Genomic DNA, 23,137 nt, shown 5'->3' on the forward strand with positions numbered 1-23,137 from the left:
GCCGTTCCGTACCATCTACTGGGAATGACCGAGAATCATTCCTATTTTTACCCAGGTGCCCCCGCCAGCCTCACCTGAGGCCAGCCAGGAGCACTCATGGGCTCATGACAAGGACGGCTAGCAGTCCTACTGCACCATCTGCCACCCGGGAGGAGAGAGGAGCGGATACTGCTCTTCACTGCCGCAGCATCGCATCTACCAGCAGCATTCAGTAGATATAGGGTGACATTCAAAGAAGTCAAGAAACGATTTCTTTCCCTTTTCTTTCACGTGGGAGGGGTGGGAGTAAATTGTTGAGCTATACCCTGAACCATGCCGGACAATGGGTTTGAACCTACAGGCACTGGTAGCTCAGCCAAGAATGTAAATATTTTTCGGAGACTGCTGTAGACTGTGGGATAGCTGGAGTCCTCAGTACCCCCTCCCTCCCTCCATGAGCGTCCATTTGATTCTTTGGCTTTCCGTTACGTTTGTCACGCAGCACTGTGTAGCCTGGAGATTTTTTTCAAACACTTTGGCATTTCGCCTTCTGTAACGAAGCTCTGATGGAACAGATTTGTCTCCCCATACAGCGATCAGATCCAGTATCTCCCATACGGTCCATGCTGGAGCTCTTTTTGGATTTGGGACCACATCACTACCAGTGCTGATCAGAGCTCCACGCTGGGCAAACAGAAAATGAAATTCAAAAGTTCGCGGGGCTTTTCCTGTCTACCTGGACACTGCATCCGAGTTTAGACTGCTGTTCAGAGCGGTCACAGTGGTGCACTGTGGGATATCGCCCGGAGGCCAATACCGTCGATTTGTGGCCACACTAACCCTAATCCGATATGGTAATAGCGATTTTAGCACTACTCCTCTCGTTGGGGAGGAGTACAGAAACCAATTTAAAGAGCCCTTTATATCGATATAAAGGGCCTCGTAGTGTGGACGGGTACAGCGTTAAATCAGTTTAACGCTGCTAAAATCGGTTTAAACGCGTAGTGTAGACCAAGCCTTAGATAGGTAAACTAAGGTAGGCAGAGAACGAGTGACGTACCAAGGTCACATGGCAAGTTAATGCCAGATTAGGAATAAAATCATGATTTGTGCTCTAACCAATAGACAGTGCTATGGTCCTATTCTATCAGTTACAAAATTATATTTGACTAACTGTTTACAAAATTTAACTTTCCTCACTGGAAAGTATCAGTGAGTGGTGCATTCATATTAAAAAAAAATGTGAAGTGCATCATTTAAACATCTCTTAAGTCTTTTTGTCCTACCTACCTTTAAAAGTGGAAGCAAAATATATTTAACATACTGTACGAGTGAAGAAGAGTCCCACGTATACGTTTTAGACTGAAAGCTCTTTGGGTCAAGAACTGTGATTTATTATACATTTATACAGTGCCTAAATGGACCCCCACGAAAGGTTGTGGCCTTTAGGAACTACTGCAGTAAAAACTGTAAATATTAATTTTACCTCTGTGAGGGATCCACAGGCCACTCCACCATGCAGGGCTTTATCCAAACCATTTAGGGTAGTGGATAAGAAGGCTGACGATGGATTGATAGCCGTTTTCATTTTCATCTCATAAGCCTATAACAGCAAAAATTAACCAAAAGCTTTTTCAGCTGGCAAGAGAAATTTCTGGCATTTGCTCCCCAACAATATAGCATGATTTAATACTTGTCCACAAGTTTACTGTACAAATCCTAAACTATATTCTCATCCCTCCCTCTGTTCTTTCTCCACCTGAGCCTCTACCACACTTAAAATGCAGACACCACTAAGTAGATTTCAAGGAGTTTATTGTATACACTGAGGTTTTTGCAGTCTAGCTTTGAACTTTTCTCCCACATCATAATGTCAAATTATAAAAAGCACTTTACAATAACTTTTCAAAAGTGAATTTTTTTCTTCCCCCTGGCCAACATGTGAAATACTAACCCTGCGGTCAGCAGAGCTGTGCAAAACATTCGCAGTGAAACCCAAAACCAAGAATTTGGCTGATTTTGAACTTGGCATCTCAAAACTATTTGAGTTCATTGAAAGGCTCATTAAGATTTGTACACTGTTTGAACAAGTCTGGGTCAATACCAAAGTCTAGCATAGCTTTTGGATTTTGTAAGTCTGATCTAGTGAGTACGGCACCAGACTGGCAGTCAGGAAATTTGGGTTCTCCTTCCAGCTGACTTAAGATCTGAGGCCAGTCACTCACCCTTTTTTATGCCTCAGTTTCCCCATATACCGGACAGCAGGTTTAACCAGTTAATATTTGAAGAGAATTTGGAGATCCTTGGCCAAAAAGTGCTATAGAGGGGAACTGTACAAAGTATATGAAAAACATCTATTTTGATCTTTTCAGGGCACAAAACACCACAAAACAAAACTGGCTCCAGCGATATCTTGATGGATTTGCGTTCAGATTAACTGGAAAAAGGAATGCATGAAGTGAAAAGGGATTTGCACACATTTTTTCATTAGTACAAAATTAGTCTTTGTTTAAACTATGACATTTTACACTAGCTGTGGATCTGCCTCATATAGATTTTAACTTCAAAAGGGATCATTATGATAATCTAAGGTGACTTCCTGCATAACACAGGCTATAGAATTTCATCCAATAATTCCTGTACTGAATCTAAGAAACTGTGGTTTTGCTAACACTTCTTTTAGAAAGACATTCAGTCTTGATTTAAAAACTCCAAGTGAAAGAGAATTTACCACATCCCTTAGTCTGTTCATTGTAAAAAATTTTCCGTCTTATTTCCCCTTTGAATTTTTCTGACTTAAACTCCAGCCACTGGATCTTGTTATGCTTTTGCACGTTAATTAGAGTTTTCTAATATCAGATATCTTCTTTCTTTATAGGTGCTTCTTGGCCACAGTCAAATTACCACTTAACTTTACCCCTTGATGAACTCAATAGATTCAGCTCCTTAAGTTTCCTATTCTGAGTGGAATTTTCCAGACCTCAAACCATTTTTGTTACTCTTTTCTAAATCTTTCCAAGTTTTCAATATCTTTGGACACAAAACTTTAGTAGTACATCTGAATAGAACAGGGGTGAGCAAACTACAGCCCGGGAGCCACATCCGGCCCTCCAGACGTTTTAAACTGGCCCTCAAGCTCCCGTCGGGGAGCAGGGTCCGGGACTTGCTCCACTCTGGCACTCCAGGCAGGGAGCGGGGTCAGGGGCTTGCCCTGCTCCTCACGGTTCCTGGAAGCAGCAGCATGTCCCCCCTCCTTCTCCTACGCATAGGGGAAGCCAGGGGGCTCTGCATCCTGCTCTTGTCCCAAGCGCCGCCCCCACAGCTTCCCTTGGCCAAGAACCGCAGCCAATGGGAACTACGGGGCGGTGCCTACGGACAGGGCAGCGCACAGAGCTGCATGGCCGTGCTTTCACGTAGGAGGCGGAGGAATGACATGCTACTGCTTCTGAGAGCTGCTTGAGGTAAGCATCACCTGGAGTCTGCACCCCTGACCCCCTCCCATGTCCCAACCCTCTGTCCCAGTCCTGATCCCCCTCCTACCCTCCAAACCCCTCAGCCCCACCCCAGAGCCCTCACCCCCCCGCCGCACCCCAACCCCTAATTTCTTGAGCATTCATGGCCCACCATACAATTTTCACACACAGATGTGGCCCTTGGGCCAAAAAGTTTGCCCACCCCAGTACAGAACAATGTTGAGACCACTATCACCTTCTTACCCATACTCAATATTTCTGTTTTTTCACTCAAGGATCACGCTAGCCACAGCATCACACTGTGAGTTCCTGTTCAGTTGCTTATCCACCATGACCCCAAATCCTTTGCAGAACCATTGTTTGACAAAATACACCCCAGACTAGCTGACAAAAATACTCATTCAGGATGGTTTGAGAACCAGTCTCTATGGGACCCCACTAAAAACACCCTCACCACTTGATGATTCCTAGTTAACAGTTATCCACTGAGATTTAATCAGTCAGTTTAAATTCATTTAATATGTGCTATGTTGATTTTGTATAGTGCTAATTTTTTAATCTGAATTTTATGTGACACCAAGTTCATATTAGTAGTTACCTTTCACAAGGTTGCAAGTATGGTTGATAAAGAACAATTTTATGTTCATTTGACAAGACCTGTTTTTCAAAAATACATGCAGATTGGCATTAATTATATTTCCTTCCTTTGCTGATAGAGTCCCATATCAGCCACTGCAATATTTTTTCCTAGGATCAAAGTCAGGCTAGCCAGGTCAGCCCATTTAACTTTTGAATACTGGCACTACGCTAGCTTTCTTCCAGTCCTCTGGAACTTCCCCAGTTGCCCAAGATTTATTACCCAAGATTTATTAAAAATTCACATCGATTATCTGGAGAGCTCCTTGGCCAACTCTTAAACTGCAGTGAAAGTTACCTGGACCTGCACTGTCTTGACACCCAGTTTTCTCTGCCCCATCTCCCCCTCCTGCCACAAGCAGGCAACTATCATTAGCATCTTTTCTTCATGGCTGGGAGGACACAACAACAGTCTAATTCAGACTTGTTCTCTTAGAGTAGGCAAAAAAATCGTGTCGTCAGCAGTGCAACCCTTCCCTCCACTCCCACCAACTCTAAGACCAGATGCATCACTTTCATGCCACTCTACATTCCCATTTGCCTATGATGAAAAAATATGAGATTCTTCAAAATGAGCAGAATATAGCTTTAAATGGTCACTCTTCTCTTTGGCATTAACTTACTTTCTAAAAACCAGTGTCTATGGGCACAGATGTTCCTACCCTTCACCTACACTAATCAATGGCACTTTCAGTTGTAAGGCTCAGATTGGAAGCAATTTCTTTGATATTCTCAAAGGTAGGAAAGAATTTCTTATCTTCTTGAGTGGCTCCCAGTATACATACGTCACTTTTAGGAGTGCTACTTATATCCTATTGTAATAATCTGAGCAACCTGCTTAAGCACTAAAACACATAGCTGAACTCATTGTATTCTGACGAGAAAGATTTTCTTTTTATACACATCTGAACTGAGAAATTCATTGTCTTTTGGATCTGAATTTAGCAATGAACACAGGCATAGCCTGACTTGATCCTTATAATGGAATTCCACTGCTTACATCTTGGATGGCATGTCATCTCATTTTATTTGCAACAAAACTATACTACATTATACCCTTGCTAGGTAAAAAGAAAAATGACTTTAGTCAGATTTCATAACAGGATCACCACAAGGATACTTACAGTCTGCATTTTGGGAGCACAAGCTAAGCTGACTTTGCAAAGAAGCTTCTGTACATTCCAATAACTTTTTCCGGTCACTTTCATTAGCTCCAAGAGTGAAAGACACAGAAAGTCCTGAAAGATGATTAAGAGGAACAGAGTTCAATCTGGTGATTGAAGGGGGGAAAAGAGATTACATTCATTTAATATATTTATAAACAATCAATTCATATTCCAAATTCCCCCATGGTGCAATTCCAATCAAGACAATGGAATTATACAAGGCATTAATTTTGCCTCACATTTTAAAGGGCTGGCTGGGGGTGGGGAGAGCAAGAAGAAATTAAATATTCAATTATTGTCATATTGAGGTGGGATGAAACAACAATATTGTCTTCCTCACAAGCCTCTGTCCTTAACTAAAAATGATCACAGACCATCTCAAATGATGTCTCACCTTCTAATTATCAGACTTAGGGCCAGATCCTACAATTGGATTCATGTCAGAGGACTGCAGCCACTGCACAGAGACCCTGGCTCTGCTTAGGGATACATTCATACAGACATTTGCAGGATCTAGCTCTGAATCACCATGTACTGGACAAAGTCACAGAACACCAGATTAACAATTCTGGTTTGAGAAGAGACTGAGAAAACACCACTACTAGTTTCAGTTTAATATGACCATCTTCACTTCCAATTGTATTGTGCTGCTGTATTTGGTTAAACAGTTGTCTTGCTCCACCCAAGTGGCAGCTGAATTTCATTGGTGATAGAAATGATCTCTACATTACTTTAGGATCTTTGGGATGAAAGGCTCTATATAAATGTAAAGTATGAAGCTGTTGGGAAGTTATATTTCTGCACATTCAAGGCTACACCTTTACAAGGCAGCAGGCCATACATGTGTCAAAGAGCCACATAACCCAACATAAAATAAATCTCTACATCTATTAAGCAAAAGTCTCACCCGACAGGTAATGATCTGATGCCGACTTAGCCTGTCACAAAGTTCCTGAGATAACCCTGCTCTTCTTAATTTCTTAGTGGCCATGTTCTCACATCTGGTGGACAGAAAAAACAATCAGTACAGCAAAACAAATCTAGAAAAGCTGTTTGCAATACCAACACGAACAATACCAGCCCAAAAACACAAACACACTCTCTCTACTTTAAAGAATGGAAACATATCACTCATTAAAAATCTTTGTACTATTGAAATGTGTAAGGGGTCACAGAGCAACTCCTGTTAAGTAACAATTACCCATGAATAGCCAAATACAAGGCCATGCACCTAGGAACAAAGGTAGTAGGTCATACATACAGGATTAGGGACTCTATTCTGGGAAACAGTAACTGAGATTTTGGGGGTCATAGAAAATAATCATCTGAACATGAGTTCCCACTGCAACGCTGTGTCTAAAAAGACTAATGCAATCCTTGGATGTATAAGTAGGATACTATTTAGTAGAAGCAGAGAGTATCTGGCACTGGTGCAACCGCTACTGGAATAGTGTGTCCACAATTCAAGATTAATTAGAAATTAAAGAGTTCAGAAAAAGGACATGAGAACGATTAAAGGATTGGAAAACATGCCTCAGTGAGAGATTTAAGGAGCTTGATCTATTTAGCTTACCTAAGAGAAAGTTAAGGGGTGACTTGATCAGAGTCTGTAAAGTACCTAAATTGGGAACAGAAATTTGATAATAGAGGGCTCCTCAATCTTGCAGGCAAAGGTATAGCACAATCCAATAGCTGAAAATTGAAACTAGACAAATTCAGGCTAGAAATAGGGTGCATGTTTTTAACAGTGAAGGTAATTAACCATTAGAACATCTTTCCAGGGGTTGTGTAGGATTCTTTATTGCTTGCAATTTTTAAATCCAGATCAGTTGTTTTTCTAAAAGATATGGTCCAGTTCAGCCATAGCTATTGGACTCGAAGAAGGAATTCAAGGAAGTCCTATGGCCTGTGTTATACACCTCAGACTTAAAAGATAATGGCCCAGCCTTTAAATCTACAATTGTAAATCTACAATTGTACCATTTTTCATGTTCTAATCTCTCAGCCAGGGCATAAAAGATATCAGTATGTCTGGCAACTGAAAAGAGATGTAACAGGTTATCTAAAGAGGGGTCCCCAATGTGGTGCCGCCCAGCAGGAAAACCTCTGGATGACACCACTTGCCGTCGACAAGTGAAGTCATCGAGAGGCGTCGCTCCCGAATTTCGGCAGAGACACCTCTCGATGATGTCACTTGTCGACAGCAAGCGGCGTCATCAAGAGGCATCACCACCGAAATGCTGCCGAAATGCCACCGCCGCAGTCGTCCTTCGTCTGGCACCCGCCAGACGAAAAGGTTGGGGAGCACTCATCTAAAGCATCTATACATATTTGTCTTCCTATCTACACATATATTCAATCATTCTGTTCTTTTACACATAATATCCTGGGGATATTCCCTACGGGTTCGTACAAGGACTTCAAAGAGACTGGCTCTTCTCAATGTCTCTCAGGTATCACACTGATCTTGTTGCATGGTGGATCAAGCCTCGGGGTTATGTTAGTGTTGTGTGAACACTCATGCAGTGCAGAAATTATCAGTGGAGTTCATTGTTGTGTATCTCACTATAGAGTTTCAGAGCTCACAATATAAATCTTTGTCATTTGGCTGCATCAAAATGTTATTGAAGTGCTAAATTCCTCCTACAGCCACAGAGGAGATATATATATCTTTACATGTTCAGTGTCCTGCACAGAAAGCAGTGAGTGTCCTGGAGACTGAGAAGAGAAGGCTGGTTGTAGAATAGGATTTGCAGGATGTTAAAAGGACAGTCATGAAAAGAATCAAAATTAGTAAATAATTTTTCATTTTAATATAACACCCACACACTCAGCCCATAGCTCTAGAGTAGCAACTGGCTCTCGTGTATCTCATACTGCTATTCCAATCCCATACGTCTGATCAGATCTTCTGTTACTCTGCTTTGTTTCAGGAAGAGAAGAAAACAATTAGACACAGGAATAACATCTATAACCCTTGGCACACGACATGGCACCAGGCAAAGGGACAAGAGCTACTTCCAAAGCAGCCTGGAAGAAAAAAGAACGAAACAGATTAGCAGGGAGACAAGGAGGAAGGAAAATAGAATCGTAGAACAGGGTTGGAAGGGACCTCAGGAGGTCATCTAGTCCAACCTCCTGCTCAGAGCAGGACTAATCCCAAAACAGATTTTTGCCCCAGATCTCTAAATGGCCCCCTCAAGGATTGAACTCACAAACCTGGGTTTAGCACACCAATACTCAAACCACTGAACTGACTGGGAGTTCCAGAAAGCCCAGAGGTCCTGAAAATTCACTGTCATGTTTGCCTTGCAACATTAGGGCTTCATCTACAGGACCCATAATTCATCACTGATGCAGTTCCTGCAATAGAACCTGTAGTCAGGACTCAAGTGTTACTTCCCCCTGCTACTCAGATGATGCTATGGTACAAAAATAACACCTGAGGCTATGGCTACACTACAGAGCTTAAAGCGACACAGCCGTGCCCATGTAGCACTGTTACAGCAGATACTCTGAAGCCAGCAAGTTCTCCCATCAACTTATTTACTCCAGCCCCGGAGTGCAGCGGGAGCTGTATCTGTGGGAGAAGCGCTCCTGCAGACATAGCGCTGTACACACTGGTGCTTAGGTCATGTGATTTACGTCGCTCGGGGGGTAGCTTATTCACACCCCTGAGCGACATAACTCATACCGAGGTAAGATGTAGTGTGTACATAGCCTCAATTTAATCCCAGTTTCCACCAGCGGGGCTGCACCGATAGTGAATTACAGGTCCTAATGCTGCCACTGCACACAGGGTTTACGGTGCGGATCCTGCACGTGCCTCTATGGAGAACATCATCCAGCTGTTCTCCCTCCTTTGTGAATGCCCCCAGGGGGAGAGAGGCCTCCCTACCTACCTACCCCCCACTTCTTGCATGGCCCAGAAGGCGGCAATGAGCGAGTCGCTCCACATACACACCTCAGCAGAACGGGCGGCGTTCCTCATTCTGCCCCGACCCCTCTTCCCCAGTGGGATAGTGCGGGGATGCCCCTCCCACGCACTGCCGGGGTGCAGGGCGCCCCACTGCCTTCCCGCGCCGAGCCAGGTTCCCGCGCCCCGCCCGGCGACTCCCAGCTGCAGCCCCCTCCTCCTGCCCTGGAGCTGCCGAGCCCCTCCCGCCCGGGCTCCGTTATCCAACCGCCCCAACGACCCGCACCCTGACCTGGCAACTTTTTCAAAGTCTCCCACTTCCCCCAGCAAGGGAAGCAGCCGCCGCGCAACATGCAGGGCAGTGATTGGTCCGTTAGCCTAAGCCACCGACCAATCAGATGGAGCGCTATGGCTCAGACAGGGGCATGCTGGGAGTTGTAGTTCTCTGGGGAGGCTCGCATAGTAAGCGGTGTCCGCCAGCCCGTTCTCATGTGGGCGTATGAGGTGTGCAGAGGTTTTCCTCCCTGCAGTGCCTCCTGCCCCCCTTGCCTTGTTTTCAAGGGATGGAAGATAAGAGAATTCCTCTTCCCCCATAATTTCTTGGCTGCGGTTGTGTATGCACAAGCACATGATGGTTTGAAGCTGCCCGAGGCTCGGAATGTTAGAAGTCCAGGGACCAGCTGAAGTCACTTTCCTTGTAGAGACTGGTCCAAAGGCAGAGCTCAAACTACATATACTGGAAAAATGGAGGTACTTTTAAAATTGTGATTACTATTACTTAGCATTAATATACCCCTTTAATCGGATGATCTCAAATTGCTTTACAAAGGTAGGTAAGCATTATTTCCATCTTCTGATGGGGGAGACTGAGGTGTTTAGAGTTTGAAAGATTGTTTACTGAAGGTGGAGCCACTGGTGCAATTTCAAATTATAAATGCATATAAAGTAATCATCATGGTAGAAATGAGTTAGCAGGTAGCTGCCTCTACCTGTAGCAAATTCTTGCATCGTAATTCTAAAAAGAGTGTTCCTTTCTTGAGAAGGAGGGACCCTAATAGCAGAGTAACCCCTTCACACATATTCAAATTCATTACAACATGAGGGGAGAGAGCTTTATATTAATCCACTTGTGAGGAAATTGTCAGATCAACCTTCGGGGAATTCTGGAAACACTCGCAAAGAAATTATTCAAGTAATGGAGGCAAAGCCAAAGGTTGCCTTCAAGAACCAAGGCAGGGTTAGATTCTAACTGATTACACAATATTAAAGTAGAACTGCAAACAAAGAGCAATTATGCTTCAGATTACACTAACCATTCTAGGGGTCCAGCTCTGTGGAGTTTAAAAAGAAATGAGATTCACTCCACAGTCAGCCAAGTGATTTGTCATCATTTTAATCTCATAAAAAAACAGTATGGTAAAATAATTGATGGAAATCTCCATCAAATTCAGGATTATTTGGTCAAAATCCTAAATGATTGGGAACAGGATTCATTGCCCAGACATGGGTCAAAAATAAAAATAATCTAGTTGGTCTCTAATTAGTCCTCATTTGTCCATTTCACAAAGCCACTGCAGAATTTGATTTTACTGGCATCCTCTGTTCAGAAAAAAAAATATGAAAAAAGATCTAGTAAGGTGCTAGAAAATATACTGTTCAAATCCATTTGGATAATCACGTTGTGTTGACTTAAATTCTCCTTGCAGTTCAGTTGCCAAAGTTAGTCTTTACTGTGTTCCCCCTTAAAAACGTGAATATCGCTGCTGGGGCTGAATGGCTGCCATGCCCTACTTTAGAGTTCCTGCATTCCATTAGTAGGTTAGCACATACAATCCTTGTATGTACAGTCTACAAATCATTTGGGAGCATTCAGGATGAAAACCAGTATAAAATATAAGATTTCAGTAATAATGAATAATAAGAGAAGGATTATCTTTTGACTCAAACTCAGGACTTGGTCAAGAGATTTCATTTCTATGGCCAGCCAGCCCTATCACAGGCTCCCTCTCCAGCCTAAGGAAAATCCATTAACTGCTTAGTGACACCTATAAAATAGGAATAACTACCTTACAGAAAGCTTGTGAGGCTTAATTCATTAATGTTTGCAATGTGATTTGGAATCCTCGGATGGAAGGCACCTAAAAAGTGAGAAGTATTATTTGTGTTATCTACAGTATTAATCATTGTCATAATATTTAGTCCCAAAGATTAACCTAGCTGATTGAAAAAAATATGTTGACATCATTTGGAATATACATTGAGGGAGACCTATGCCATGAACTGTATGTTTATGTGTGTGTAGTGCAATAAAAAAAAATATAGGGGAATTGAAAAAAAAATACAAGAGCAAGTTAAATATTTTATAAAACCAGCAAGTCATGGTGGATTAGCCACTAGGCCAACAGGGCCTGTGCTCCGGGGCCCCAGCCAATTGGGGGCCCCCAGAAAATGAGCACCCCTGCTCCGCCCACCTTTCCGGTGCTCCTGCCAGAGAACGGGGTTGGGGCACAGGGGCTTGGCCCCAGTCCACCCGCCTAGTCCTTCTGCCGGAGAGCGGGGAAAGCCCCGGCAACCCTACCCTGCTTCCCGGCAAGAACACCAGGTGGACGAGGGAAACCCCCGCACACTGACCCCGCTTCCTGGCAGGAGTGCCAGGCCGGGTGTGGGGCAAGCCCCCACGCCTCAACCCATTTCCCTGCCAGGAGCACCAGGAAAGAGGAAGGATGGGGTAGGGGACTGCAGGTAGAAGGGATGGGGAAGGGCCCTACTTGCTCTGGCCCAGACCCCTACAAACCCCTAATCCACATTTGCAGCAAGTCAAAAACATAGTGAAAGATATGACATAGCAAGAGGCCATGAGTAAGGCTGAGAGATTGACCTCTGTGACTTCTGCAGCAGCCAGTGCGGCTGGCTCCGGGGCTGCCCGAGCAGCTTAGGCAGCCCCTGGGCCACTTGTACTGGCCACTGCTGGGGCAGTCTCAGGCACCGCCCCCAACTAAAAACTAGCGGGAGGAGTTTGGGTGTGGGAGGGGACTTAGGGCTGGGGCACAAAACAGCGTGAGGGCTCTGGGCAGCCCTTACCTTGGCAGGGCTCCCGGAAAGCAACAACGCGTCCCTCCCTCTCAGTTCCTAGCTCTGCGCACTGCCTCCATCTGCAGGTACTGCCCCCACAGCTCCCATTGGCCACAGATACCGGCCAATGGGAGCTGTGGAGCTGCCAGCACGCGTAGCTAGGAACTGGGGCGGGGAAGAGACATGTCGCCGCTTCCAAGAAGCTGAACTCCCCCCGCTCCCAGCACTAGTGGGAGTTCCAGGTTGCTCAAACCCAAGAACCTGTGGCGCCCCCTGGACCGCCACCCCCAAACACCCGCCTTCCCCCAGCACCCATGACACTCCCTCAGGTCCCCCCCACCACCATCCGCAGCCCCATTCCCAAGATTTAGTCAGGGGTGTAGTACAGGTCATGGGCCGTGAATTTCTGTTTACTGCCCATGACCGGTCCATGACTTACTAAAAATACCCGTGACTAAAATGTAGCCCTTAGCCATGAGAAATTTAACAAATATACAATCAAAAAGAGTTAATGAAACAGGGAGTTCACACTAAGAAAGAAAGCAGCTGTGTTAAATGAGAAATACCACAGAGGATTTAAGAAATTGGTAAAAGAGCAAGCGATATGTCACATATACAGAGTGCCACCTAGTGTAGGAAAAAAGTCTGCAATCAAAAATGGACTTCAAGACGGACTTGAAATGAAAAGGGTTGGACAAGGGAGGGAAAGCTGTGTGCGTATTGGAGTGGGCAAGGTATAGAGATACCCAGGGCCAGATGAAGGCAATCTGGGACACCATATCACAGCCCCATTGCCCACTAGTCATGGAAGTAACAGGGCCTCCCCACTTCTCCCAGAGTGGCAGTAGCACAGGTCTCCTTGTCTTCTCCAGATGCAAGTTTCCCCCTCATCTCAGGAGAAGCAGGGTTCTCTCTCTTCCTCCAGAAAGGCAAGACAGCCACAGCAGTAGTGAATCCCCCAGTACTTACCCTGGTATCTGGGGGTATCTGCATGGAGCATAGGCTGGATTTACAGCATTCTCCTCCTGTCAAATAGTCACCAGTGTTAGACCAGCTCTCCCAGAGCAGTGGAGTTTGCAGTTAACACCCCACTAAGATGCATAGGGCAGTTCATCCCTCTCAGAGCTACTATTCCAGGCCATCTGCAGCGTCAGACAGATATCAATGTGTTGGTTACATTTGGGTCAGATTTTCAAGTTTTTCTTAAGATTCTAACAATCATATACCTCCAGCAGTTAGGGCCCTTATTCTGGCCCTCAAAATATGGGTGTGCAAAACTAACTAAGTTCACATACAGACACTATGGTCATCAGTAGGCATGGAACCTCAGGCCTTCAACAAAAGCACAGATCCCTTTAGCTAAAGCTAAAAGAGAACTCCTTTACTTACGAGCATAGGCATGGGGGTGCAGGGCGTCCTGCAGCACCATCAGCTTTTAGATGGGGCTCCACTGCTGGCCCCTGGTGCCCTGGGCCCCTGGGTCCCCACACCCAGGTCGTGGCTGCCAGCTCCGGGGAGTGGGGGGAGCAGACAGGAGTAAGAGGGCTGGCTTTCAGCACCTCCACTATTCAAAGAGAGGTAGCAATAGTAGGCTGTGTAGTTGCTAGGACCAGTGACTAAAGGGGGACATGATCACACTCACTAGATCGGCTTATAATTTAGCTGGTATGGAATATTTTAGCCCAAATTTCAGCGAAATTATAAGCAACTGAAAACAGGGTCTTATAATGGGAAGTGTTGGGCAACTGTAATAATAGGCAGGGCCAGCTCCACATATAATATGGCATGCACAATAATTTAATCCAGCAGCCAAAAGGAATAATAAATTCTGATATGCCCATGAGTCAATGAGAGCTGCTATAGTCCGATAGGCTAGAGGTGCCTGGCTGTCAAAAGTTTGCCATTTCTATTTTATATTCATTCTACAGTTTGCCAAATCTAGCCTGCTTTTGGCCAGCAGTGTCTCCTTGAGTACCAGATCATGTGTTTGTCTACCTCAGGGGTGGCCAAACTTACTGACCCTCTGAGCCACATATAATCTTCAGAGGTTCAAGAGCCAGAGTGTGCATACAGGGGCTCAAGGCTTCAGCCCTGCTGTTGATGGCTGGGCTCAGGGCTTCAGCCCCATAGGAGGCGCACGTGCTGGTTGGAGGCTCAGGGCTTCAGTTCCGCAACAGGGTGGCAGGGCTAGAGGCTTCAGCCCTGCAGGGACTCAGAGCTTCTGCCCCGTGGGAGGCACCTGCCAGGGTCATGGCTTCAGTCCTGCAAGGAGGGGGATCTTGAGGCTTCAGCCCTGCAGGAGGCACTTGCCATGGCATGGGGCTTCTGCCCAGTGGGAAGGGGGGTATTGGAGCTTCAGCCCTGTGGGAAGCACCTGTTGGGGCTCAGGGCTTCAGCCTCATTCCTGCTGAAGTCCCAAGCCCTGGCAGGCACCTCCCATAGAACTGAAGCTGCAAGCTGTGGCAGGCGCTTTCCACGGGGCTGAAGCTCCGATACACCCTGTCCCACTGGGCAGAAGAGCCAGCGGTGATGTGTATGAGGCTCACATGTCCCCCAGAGTTTTGCCAGCGTTTGCTGGCCCCGCTAGGTCACATGGTGCAGCTGCCGGGGCCCCGCCCTGCAGGGCAGCTGCTGGAGCCAGCAAAGTGGAAGCTGCGGGGAGAGTCACTGCTTTTGCTGCTCCCCATGGAGCTGAAGCAGTGGCCTTTCCCTGCAGCTCCCAGCTGTTTGCTGCTGCCTTTTCATTGGAAGCTAACACCTGGGAGCTGCAGGTAGCGGCTGCTAAGGGGGGTGGGGGGGAGAGAAGCAGCAGCATGACTTAAGCTGTTGGGAGGGGGGGTGTCCAGACCTTTAAATTGTGCCTCCCCACTCTCAGCAGGCACCAGTTATCTCTGGCAGAAGCCCGTATCCCCACCGCTGCGCGCTACAGGGCAGAAGCCCCAATTTCCCCCATTCCTCCAGTCTGATAAGCGGAGAATGGACAAAGGAATGGGGGCTTCCTGAGCCACGCTTTAACTATCAAAGAGCCACATGCGGCTCGGCGGTGGTTTGGCCACCCCTAGTCTGTGTGGATGTTATTTGGAGAATGTAAGGATGTGTTATTGAAGCAATGTTACTAGAGTGAGCTTGGCTGTTTTGACAGCTGGGTGGCACTGTGCACTTTTCTTTCTGTATTAAAGAAGAATAAACCATTTTGTTAAGGAGATCCAAGCAAGTGGATCAAGAGGTATGCCCCTATTTACTTCCCAGATATGCCTATTTACAGCTTTCAAACACTGGCGTCTAACTGTATGTCTTCCTTCTTCCCTGCACACTACTGCATAGTTGATGTTACCTCTCCAAAAGATATTTATTAAACAAAAAAAGGGAGTAAGAAGTGTTAAACATCCACATATTTGCAATAGTCAACAAAGCTTTCAAATGCCCTTTCAACCAAGCCTAGAAGTGACTCGCTAACCTTTTCCAGGGATTTCACACATTTGAATAGGGGCCCAGTCTGAGAGTCAGGACACCGAGGTTCTAATACAGGGGTGAGCAAACTACATCCCGTTAGGGTGACCACACGTCCCGATTTTGTCGGGACACTGGACAAACAAGCAATTTTGCCCTCCGCTCCCCCGCACAGGCGGAGCCCAGAGGGGCTCTTGCCCCCCTCCGTCCCCCATTGGATCCCTCCCCAAATAGCCGCCCTGGACACGCCCCATCCCCGCCCCTCACTGCCCCATTGGATCCCTCCCCAACTCCCCGCCCTAGCCCCGCCTCCTTTCCATGTTTGCACACGGGCTGTGGCTGGGAAAGCACCTAGGAGGCTTCTCCAGCCCTGCAGCCCACGGGGCAGCCAGGGGCCGGGCCCGGGCCCGGGTGCCTGATTCGCCCCCTGTCCGGGGGTGGGGAGTCCCCAAACTCCCCGCAGCTGGACCGGGGCTGTCCGGGGCCGGGTGGAGTAGAGCGGAGCAGCTTCTGCTGTGGGGCAGGTGCGACGAAGGCCGGGAGCTGCATGAGGGGCCCGGAACGGAGCTTTGCTGCGCAGTTCGGAGTCCAGGCTGGGCCCAGGAGCGAGGGGATGGGGGAGCTGGGGGTGTATCGGGGGTCGGAGCCGAGATTTGGGTGGAGACGGGGCTGTGCTACTGCTCCGCCTTTTTTTTTTTTTTTTTTTTTTTTGCTTCCCCAACCCCGCGTTCCTATATTTCATGTTTGTCATCTGGTCATTCTACACCCAGTGGGCCACATCCCACTGGTCATACCATTTAATCTGGCCCTTAGCTCCCGTCGGGGATCAAAGTCGCGGGGTTGCCGCACTCAAGCCGGGGAGCGAGGTCCGGAGCTTGCCCTGCGGCGAGCGGCGCCCAGGAAGCAGCCAGAATGACCCTACTCCTACATAGGAGGCGTGGCCAGAGCCCTCTCCCCCTCCTGCAACCCTACTCCCAGTTTTGTGAGCATTCATGGCCCACCATGCAATTTCCGTACCCCCATGGGGCCCTCAGGTCAAAAAGTTTGCCTATTCCTGTTCTAATATCAGCAGTGCCTCTTCTCTATGACCTTGACCAAGTAGCGTAATCTCTCTCTCTGTTTCTCTTTCCATCTTTTTTCCTATCTTGTCCTATTAGACTGTGAACTCTTCAAGGCAGGGACTCTCTTTCACTATGTACATATACAGTGCCTGGCACAAGAAGTCTCCTAGTGCTATTATTGGAATACAAATAATAAAACAGTGATAATAAAGCCAAGAATTATTTGAATGAACATAGAGTCTAACTGCACTAATTCAAGGAGCTTCTACTAAACTGAGGCTCCAGAGGAAGATTGTCACAAAGAAACAAAGTATAACAGCAACAACAAATTAGATTTTATAGGAGCAGTGTTCTAATATCAAGCAGATCAATTACCATCAAGAATTTAATACTAAGTAGCATGCCCAAGGGCAAACCAGTGGGGAATTAGCCTGATTTGAATGGTGGAGAGTGGAATACTTATCAGCTTTTGTCAGTGTAAATCCCTCATCATTTGGATGACTTTGCTGGGCTCCTGCTATGTAAAGGACAGTATCCATTCAGCAAATTCCTGAAAAGGAATCAGCACAACAGTTTCGGTAACCCAAGGCAGCCTGCCACATGTATCTTCAGCAAACAATTTTACGCAGTAGCAGAAAGTTTCAGATTATTCAGCCAGTTAAAACACAAGGGTAAATCTCAGACTCCCTATTCATTATCTTTCTCAAGATTATCTTCTAATTATTCATTATTTCTTTAGAGTTATACAGTGTGGGAGGAGAACATTTAAGCACATGCTCAGAAGACGCACAGACCCTACCACAGAACTTATTATCAAAGTACCCAGTTCTGCAGCCCTGACTCCTGCTGCGTAGCACTTGTTCATGAGAGTACTCCCATTGACCTTGCACAAGCCAGTGCTATTCAGTGTATTCATGTCAATGCAGAAACAGACCTGGTGTAGGCAGACCAAAATTCACAGGATGGATCATTCTCCAGTTTATTCTTGCTGTCTAGAAATAGTCTAGTTCTTTGTAGCTGTCTATTTGACCGATACCTAGCACATTCTTATGGAGGAGAAAATACATTCTCCTGGCCTGGGAAATTATTACAGGCAAGATCAAGGTTTCCTGAGATAAAATCCACCAAAGGTTACCTACGAGAATGAAAAATTCCACAAAGGAATCCACTTTGTTCCATGAGGGAAGAGCTGTATTCTCCCAACAGCCATCTTCTCCAAATGAGATGCTAATCTATTCCCAGTCCTGCACATCTCCACAGGAGGCCAGTAATGTGCAGGGAGGCTCTATACCAGCACACCAGCTCCAAGACCCTGGATCCTGCTGCCTCTGCTTAGCAGTACAGCTCCAGCAGAGCCATGTCACCAGGGCTTCCCCTGGCTGCAATTGTGCTTGGGACCATCTTTTTGTTTCTGAGTTTGTACTGCACCTAGCACAATGGGGTCTTTGTCCATAACTAGGGCTCTTAGGCCCTGTGGTAGTACAAATAATAACTAATAGGGACATCTCTCAAAGTGGGACCTGCAGAAACAAATTTTTCCAGATGGGGCAGTTCCCTGCTTTCCACCCCAGTGTGCAGAGGACTGGAAGTATGGGTTGTCCACTGTTTAGTGCATCGCTATTAAGTTGCATCTCCCCCAAAATATAAGTTTTGCATTTCTCATTAGTTATCTACTTTCTTCAGAAAGAACTTTTGTATCTCCTGCCCCTTTGTTAAAACAAACCAGAACAGCTGCCGCTGCTAGATGAGAAAATGCATGTTGTACACACAGGGTGACCGACCAACTCATATATTACAGCTTTGAACAAGGATTACTGATTAGAGGGAGAGTTGTGTTTACTCTTTGGCAGAAGCACAACAGGCTAAATAAGAGGCCTCAAGGATTATTCCACATTTAGCTTTTACTCATCTAAGCAGATTGCCCTCCAAGAGCTTCTTCCTACTTCCTTTAGGTTTTTTTGATTAAAGGGACAGCAGCAGTTCTTATTTATATCTGGGGGCTTTTTATAGCTCTGTATTGAAGTCCTCTTAGATGAGGAGGCTGTAAACTAGTGGGGTGACGGCACAATAATCACCAAGGATTTCTTGTGAGAGGGAGAAAATCTTTGTCATCATGCATTAAGAACAACCTACTTTATGTACAAACAAAATAACAGAAACAGAACCAGCCTAACTCTATTCTCTCCCAGATACTTTCCCTCTTCTGCCTCCCCAGGACCCCAGCATCTCTTCTTATAGCATGTCTCCTGATACCTGTACAAGGAACGGGGCAAGGGAAGCTGAATTTAACCTCTTGTATACTGGGAAGCCCATGCACCATGTCACAGAGCCTTTTTTCTCCTGGAGATGAATAGCACGGGGGGAAAGTGTGGCCAGTAGAACTTGGACTTCAAATGATATTTCTTGCCCTTCTATAGCTTCTTCTGTCAAAGAACCTCAAAGTGCTTTGCAAATATTAGTTAATTAAGCCTAGTAAATCCCCTGTGAATTAGGCAGACATCATGGCCCCCCATTTCTCAGATGGGAAGAGTGAGACACACAGAGAAGTGAAGTGCCTTGCCCAAGGTCACACAGTCAGTCAGTAGCAGTGCTGGACACAGAATCCAGTACTCCTTTTTTTTAAGTTTGTTTTTTTTGGGGGGGAGGGGTGAAGGAGGGCAGGGAAGTGTCCAGACGTTAAATACTGGGTGGATTGCAACTTAAATACATGTTCTATGTGCTTCTCTGCTCCTCGCCTAACTAGTCCATGACAAAACTTGGAAGGAAAGCTGTGCACAGGCAAAGATGGCTTCAGTCTTATCTACACTAGGATTTAGTATGCCGCCTATTGAGTTGCTTTGAGAATATTGGAGTACACACAACACAATTCATTGTAGTGCATTAACTCTGCATTTATTGTGAACTCTGGAATTCTCTTTCAAAGGGAGCTAAGGGTTTGTCTACACAGCCCCATAATGCAGACCATGGGGGTGTGAGTTGCAGTGTGCACTAAAATGTTGTGCTTTATCTGCCCCATGTAGGTACTACAAGTGTGAACTAAAAGATACCTAGTTTGCATTAATGTAGTCCTATTTGTGCCTTTTGCTCTTTCTGTGACAATCTGTCCAAATTTAGTCAAGTTATGAGCTTCCAAAAAATCTCAATTCATACATGCTCAGTAGAAACTTGCTGGTGTGGCAGCTATCTTTCTCCAGTGTTTCCTTCTGTACTAAGCATGCTCCATCCTAGGATTGCAGAGGCTGAGCAGGATTTTTTTTTTTTTGTACTGGTACCTCCTGGCTGCTCTGAGCCACTTTGGCACAGGCCACAGGAACTGATAGTAGGGAGACTGTCTCACTTATGCTCTCAGTGATCAGGAACAGTCAGCATAAATTCAACAAGAGCAAGTCATGCCTGACTAACCTAATATTCCTTGACTTTAGCAAAGCTTTTGATACAGTCTCCTACAGTATTCTTGCTGGCAAGTGAAAGTAGTATGGGCTGGATGAATGGACTATAAGGTGGACAGAAAGCTGGCTAGATCGTCGGGCTCAACAGGTAGTGATCAATAGCTCCATGTCTAGTTGGCAGCTGGTATCAAGCGGAGTGCCCCAGGGGTCAGTCCTGGGGCCAGTTTTGTTCAATTTCTTCATTTATGATCTGGAGGATGGCATGGACTGCACTCTTAGCAAGTTTGCAGGTGACACTAAACTTGGAGGAGTGGGTAGATACACTAGAGGGTAGGGCTAGGATACAAAGGGACCTAGACAAATTAGAGGATTGGGCCAAAAGAAACCTGATGAGGTTCAGCGAGGACAAGTGCAGAGTCCTGCACTTAGGACGGAAGAATCCCATGCACTGCTACAGATTAGGGACCGAATGGCTAGGCAGCAGTTCTGCAGAAAAGGACCTCGGGATTACAGTGGACGAGAAGCTGGATATGAGTCAACAGTGTGGCCTTGTTGCCAAGCAGGGGCAGCTCCAGGCCCCAGCACGCCAAGCGTGTGCTTGGGGCGGCATGCTGCAGGGGGAGCTCTGCTGGTCCCCGGGACGGCGGCAAGCAGGTGCCTTCGGCAGCATGCCTGCAGAGGGTCCGCTGGTCCTGCGGCTCTGGTGGACCTCCCGCAGGCGTGCCTGCAAAGGGTCTGCTGGTCCCGCGGCTCCACCAAAGCCGCAGGACCAGTGGACCCGCCGCAGGCGCATCTGCTGGAGGTCCACTGGAGCTGTGGGACCGGCAAGCGGCAGAGCGTCCTCTGCGGCATGACGCTGTGCTTGGGGTAGCAAAATGTCTAGAGCCGCCCCTGTTGCCAAGAAGGCTAATGGCATATTGGGTTGTATAAGTAGGGGCATGGCCAGCAGATCGAGGGACGTGATCATTCCCTTCTATTCAACATTGGTGAGGCCTCATCTGGAGTACTATGTCCAGTTTTGGGCCCCACACTACAAGAAGGATGTGGAAAAATTGGAAAGAGTCCAGTGGAGGGCAAAAAAAATGATTAGGAGGCTGGAGCACATGATTTATGAGAAGAGGCTGAGGGAACAGATTGTTTAGTCTGCAGAAGAGAAGAATGAGGGGGGATTTGATTGCTGCTTTCATCTATCTGAAAGGAGCTTCCAAAGAGGATGGATCTAGACTGTTCTCAGTGGTACCAGATGACAGAACAAGGAGTAATGGTCTCAAGTTGTAGTGAGGGAGGTTTAGGCTGGATATTAGGAAAAACTTTTTCACTAGGAGGGTGGTGAAGCACTGGAATAGGTTACCTAGGGAGGTGTTGGAATCTCCTTCCTTATGGGTTTTTAAGGTCAGGCTTGACAAAGCCTTGGCTGGGATGCTTTAGTTGGGAATGGGTCCTGCTTTGAGCAGGGGGTTGGACTAGACGACCTCCTGAGGTCCCTTCCAACCCTGATATTCAATGATACTATGATTCAGTGCTACCCCAGCTGGGGCCCAGACAGCCAGGAAGAGGAAGGAGCCTGGATGGCATGCAAAGGAGCGAGATGCTGGGCCTGGGAGTGGCAAGGGGACGAGGAGCCAGTAGAAAAAAGAGTGAGGTGGAGCATTGGGAAAAAGAGCCTGAGGAGGATCTGGGGTGGGGGACTGGGACATGGAGCCAGAGAGTAGGAAATGGAACAGATTAAAGGCTTCTACAAGGAAAGGCACTTTCAGGTCAGCAGAGGATTTAGTCATCCTGCACAAATGATTTCCTGTATGGGGCTGTTCTGGTTTCTCCTTCCCACTGCAAGCATGGCTTCTAGAGGGGCAGTCCTGCCCCTGGCTACATTTGTCCCCCCATATCCACCCAAAGCAGGTCTCAGCTGCTTTCGTTGGTAGTTGAGGGTATTCACCACCTCTCAGCTGGAACTTGGTACCAGACACTAGGGCCCCAGTTATCAAAAGGGACCACTCATTTGGGGTGCCTCCATTTGAGGCATTTTAAGCTTAATTCTTCAGATGTGCTGTGCATGTCCAGCTGCCACTGACTTCAGAACTTTAGAAAATCAGGTTTAAAATGTCCCCACCTGGGGACCCAAAAATTGAGGCACCCAAAATCAGTGGCCATTTTTGATGATTTGGGCCTAAAGTTATAATACAAATCACCAGGGTTGAGAGATGGAAGGATGAGGGTGAGACTAGTTTATTTTTAACTCCTGAAACTCTTTAAAAAAAAAACCAGATATGTTTAAATATAACAGCCTGCTTTTCTACTTACATTGGTGTAATCAGGACAAAGTCCAGTGAAATAAATGGAGTTTACACAGATGTAAATCCAGTGTGAAATAACTCAAACATTTGGTGGATTAGTAATATAGGAGATAAACGCATTAATCTTTTACTTCAGCCATTTTTTCCCAAATGGTCAGAGAGAAAAGAAACTGAGGGTAAATGAATGTCAACTGAAAAGAAAATTGTAGGCTTCTCTATTTCCCTTCTGAAACAAGGACTGGCTAGTAGAATACGCTGTAGGACGAGACAGAGCTGCACTGAAAGAGCTGTGGTCACGTTCCAAGGACTGAAAAATGGGTGGTACTTTGCAGTTCAGGACTGATGTGTATCATCTGAGACGTGGTGGGAACAGAGACTGAAATAGTGGAGGGCGGCAGTTTTCAGGACAAGGCAAGGAATGGATTTTCCCTCTTGTACTCAGTTCCACTGATCATTTTTGGTTTCCATTGCCTTATTTATAGATACTTGGCACATCCCAGATAGCAAGTGCCCCAGTCTCTCCATTAACCAGAATATTGATTTCCTACAAAGAATGAAAACCTCAAACTCTGAAGTATTTTGTGTGACCATTAGCTAAACAGTGCAGTATAAATATCACCAACCCAATTAACATTTTATAAACCTAAACAATTTTTTCCATCCTCCTTTTCCTGACTCGGTAGGAAAAACAGACTCATTCC

The 23,137-nt window shown here is 46.2% G+C and overlaps 1 protein-coding gene across 19 annotated transcripts in view; it reads right to left on the minus strand.

The window, feature by feature from the left end:
• RAD51B (RAD51 paralog B) overlaps positions 1 to 23,137 on the minus strand; it is a 651,811-nt gene that overhangs the window by 585,136 nt on the left and 43,538 nt on the right. For 3 of the 19 annotated variants that reach the window (XM_030559724.1, XM_030559723.1, XM_030559725.1), the window contains exons 1-4: positions 13,212 to 13,234; positions 6,162 to 6,255; positions 5,213 to 5,326; positions 1,466 to 1,582 (exon numbers count right to left, since the gene is read on the minus strand). In XM_030559724.1, the coding sequence (XP_030415584.1) occupies positions 1,466 to 1,582; positions 5,213 to 5,326; positions 6,162 to 6,245 (315 nt within the window). In that variant the 5' untranslated portion in view covers positions 6,246 to 6,255; positions 13,212 to 13,234. The other 16 variants (XM_030559741.1, XM_030559742.1, XM_030559733.1 and 13 more) reach the window with 15 other exon arrangements.

This window comes from Gopherus evgoodei, chromosome 4 (assembly GCF_007399415.2).
Source record: "Gopherus evgoodei ecotype Sinaloan lineage chromosome 4, rGopEvg1_v1.p, whole genome shotgun sequence".
Classification (NCBI taxonomy): domain Eukaryota; kingdom Metazoa; phylum Chordata; order Testudines; family Testudinidae; genus Gopherus; species Gopherus evgoodei.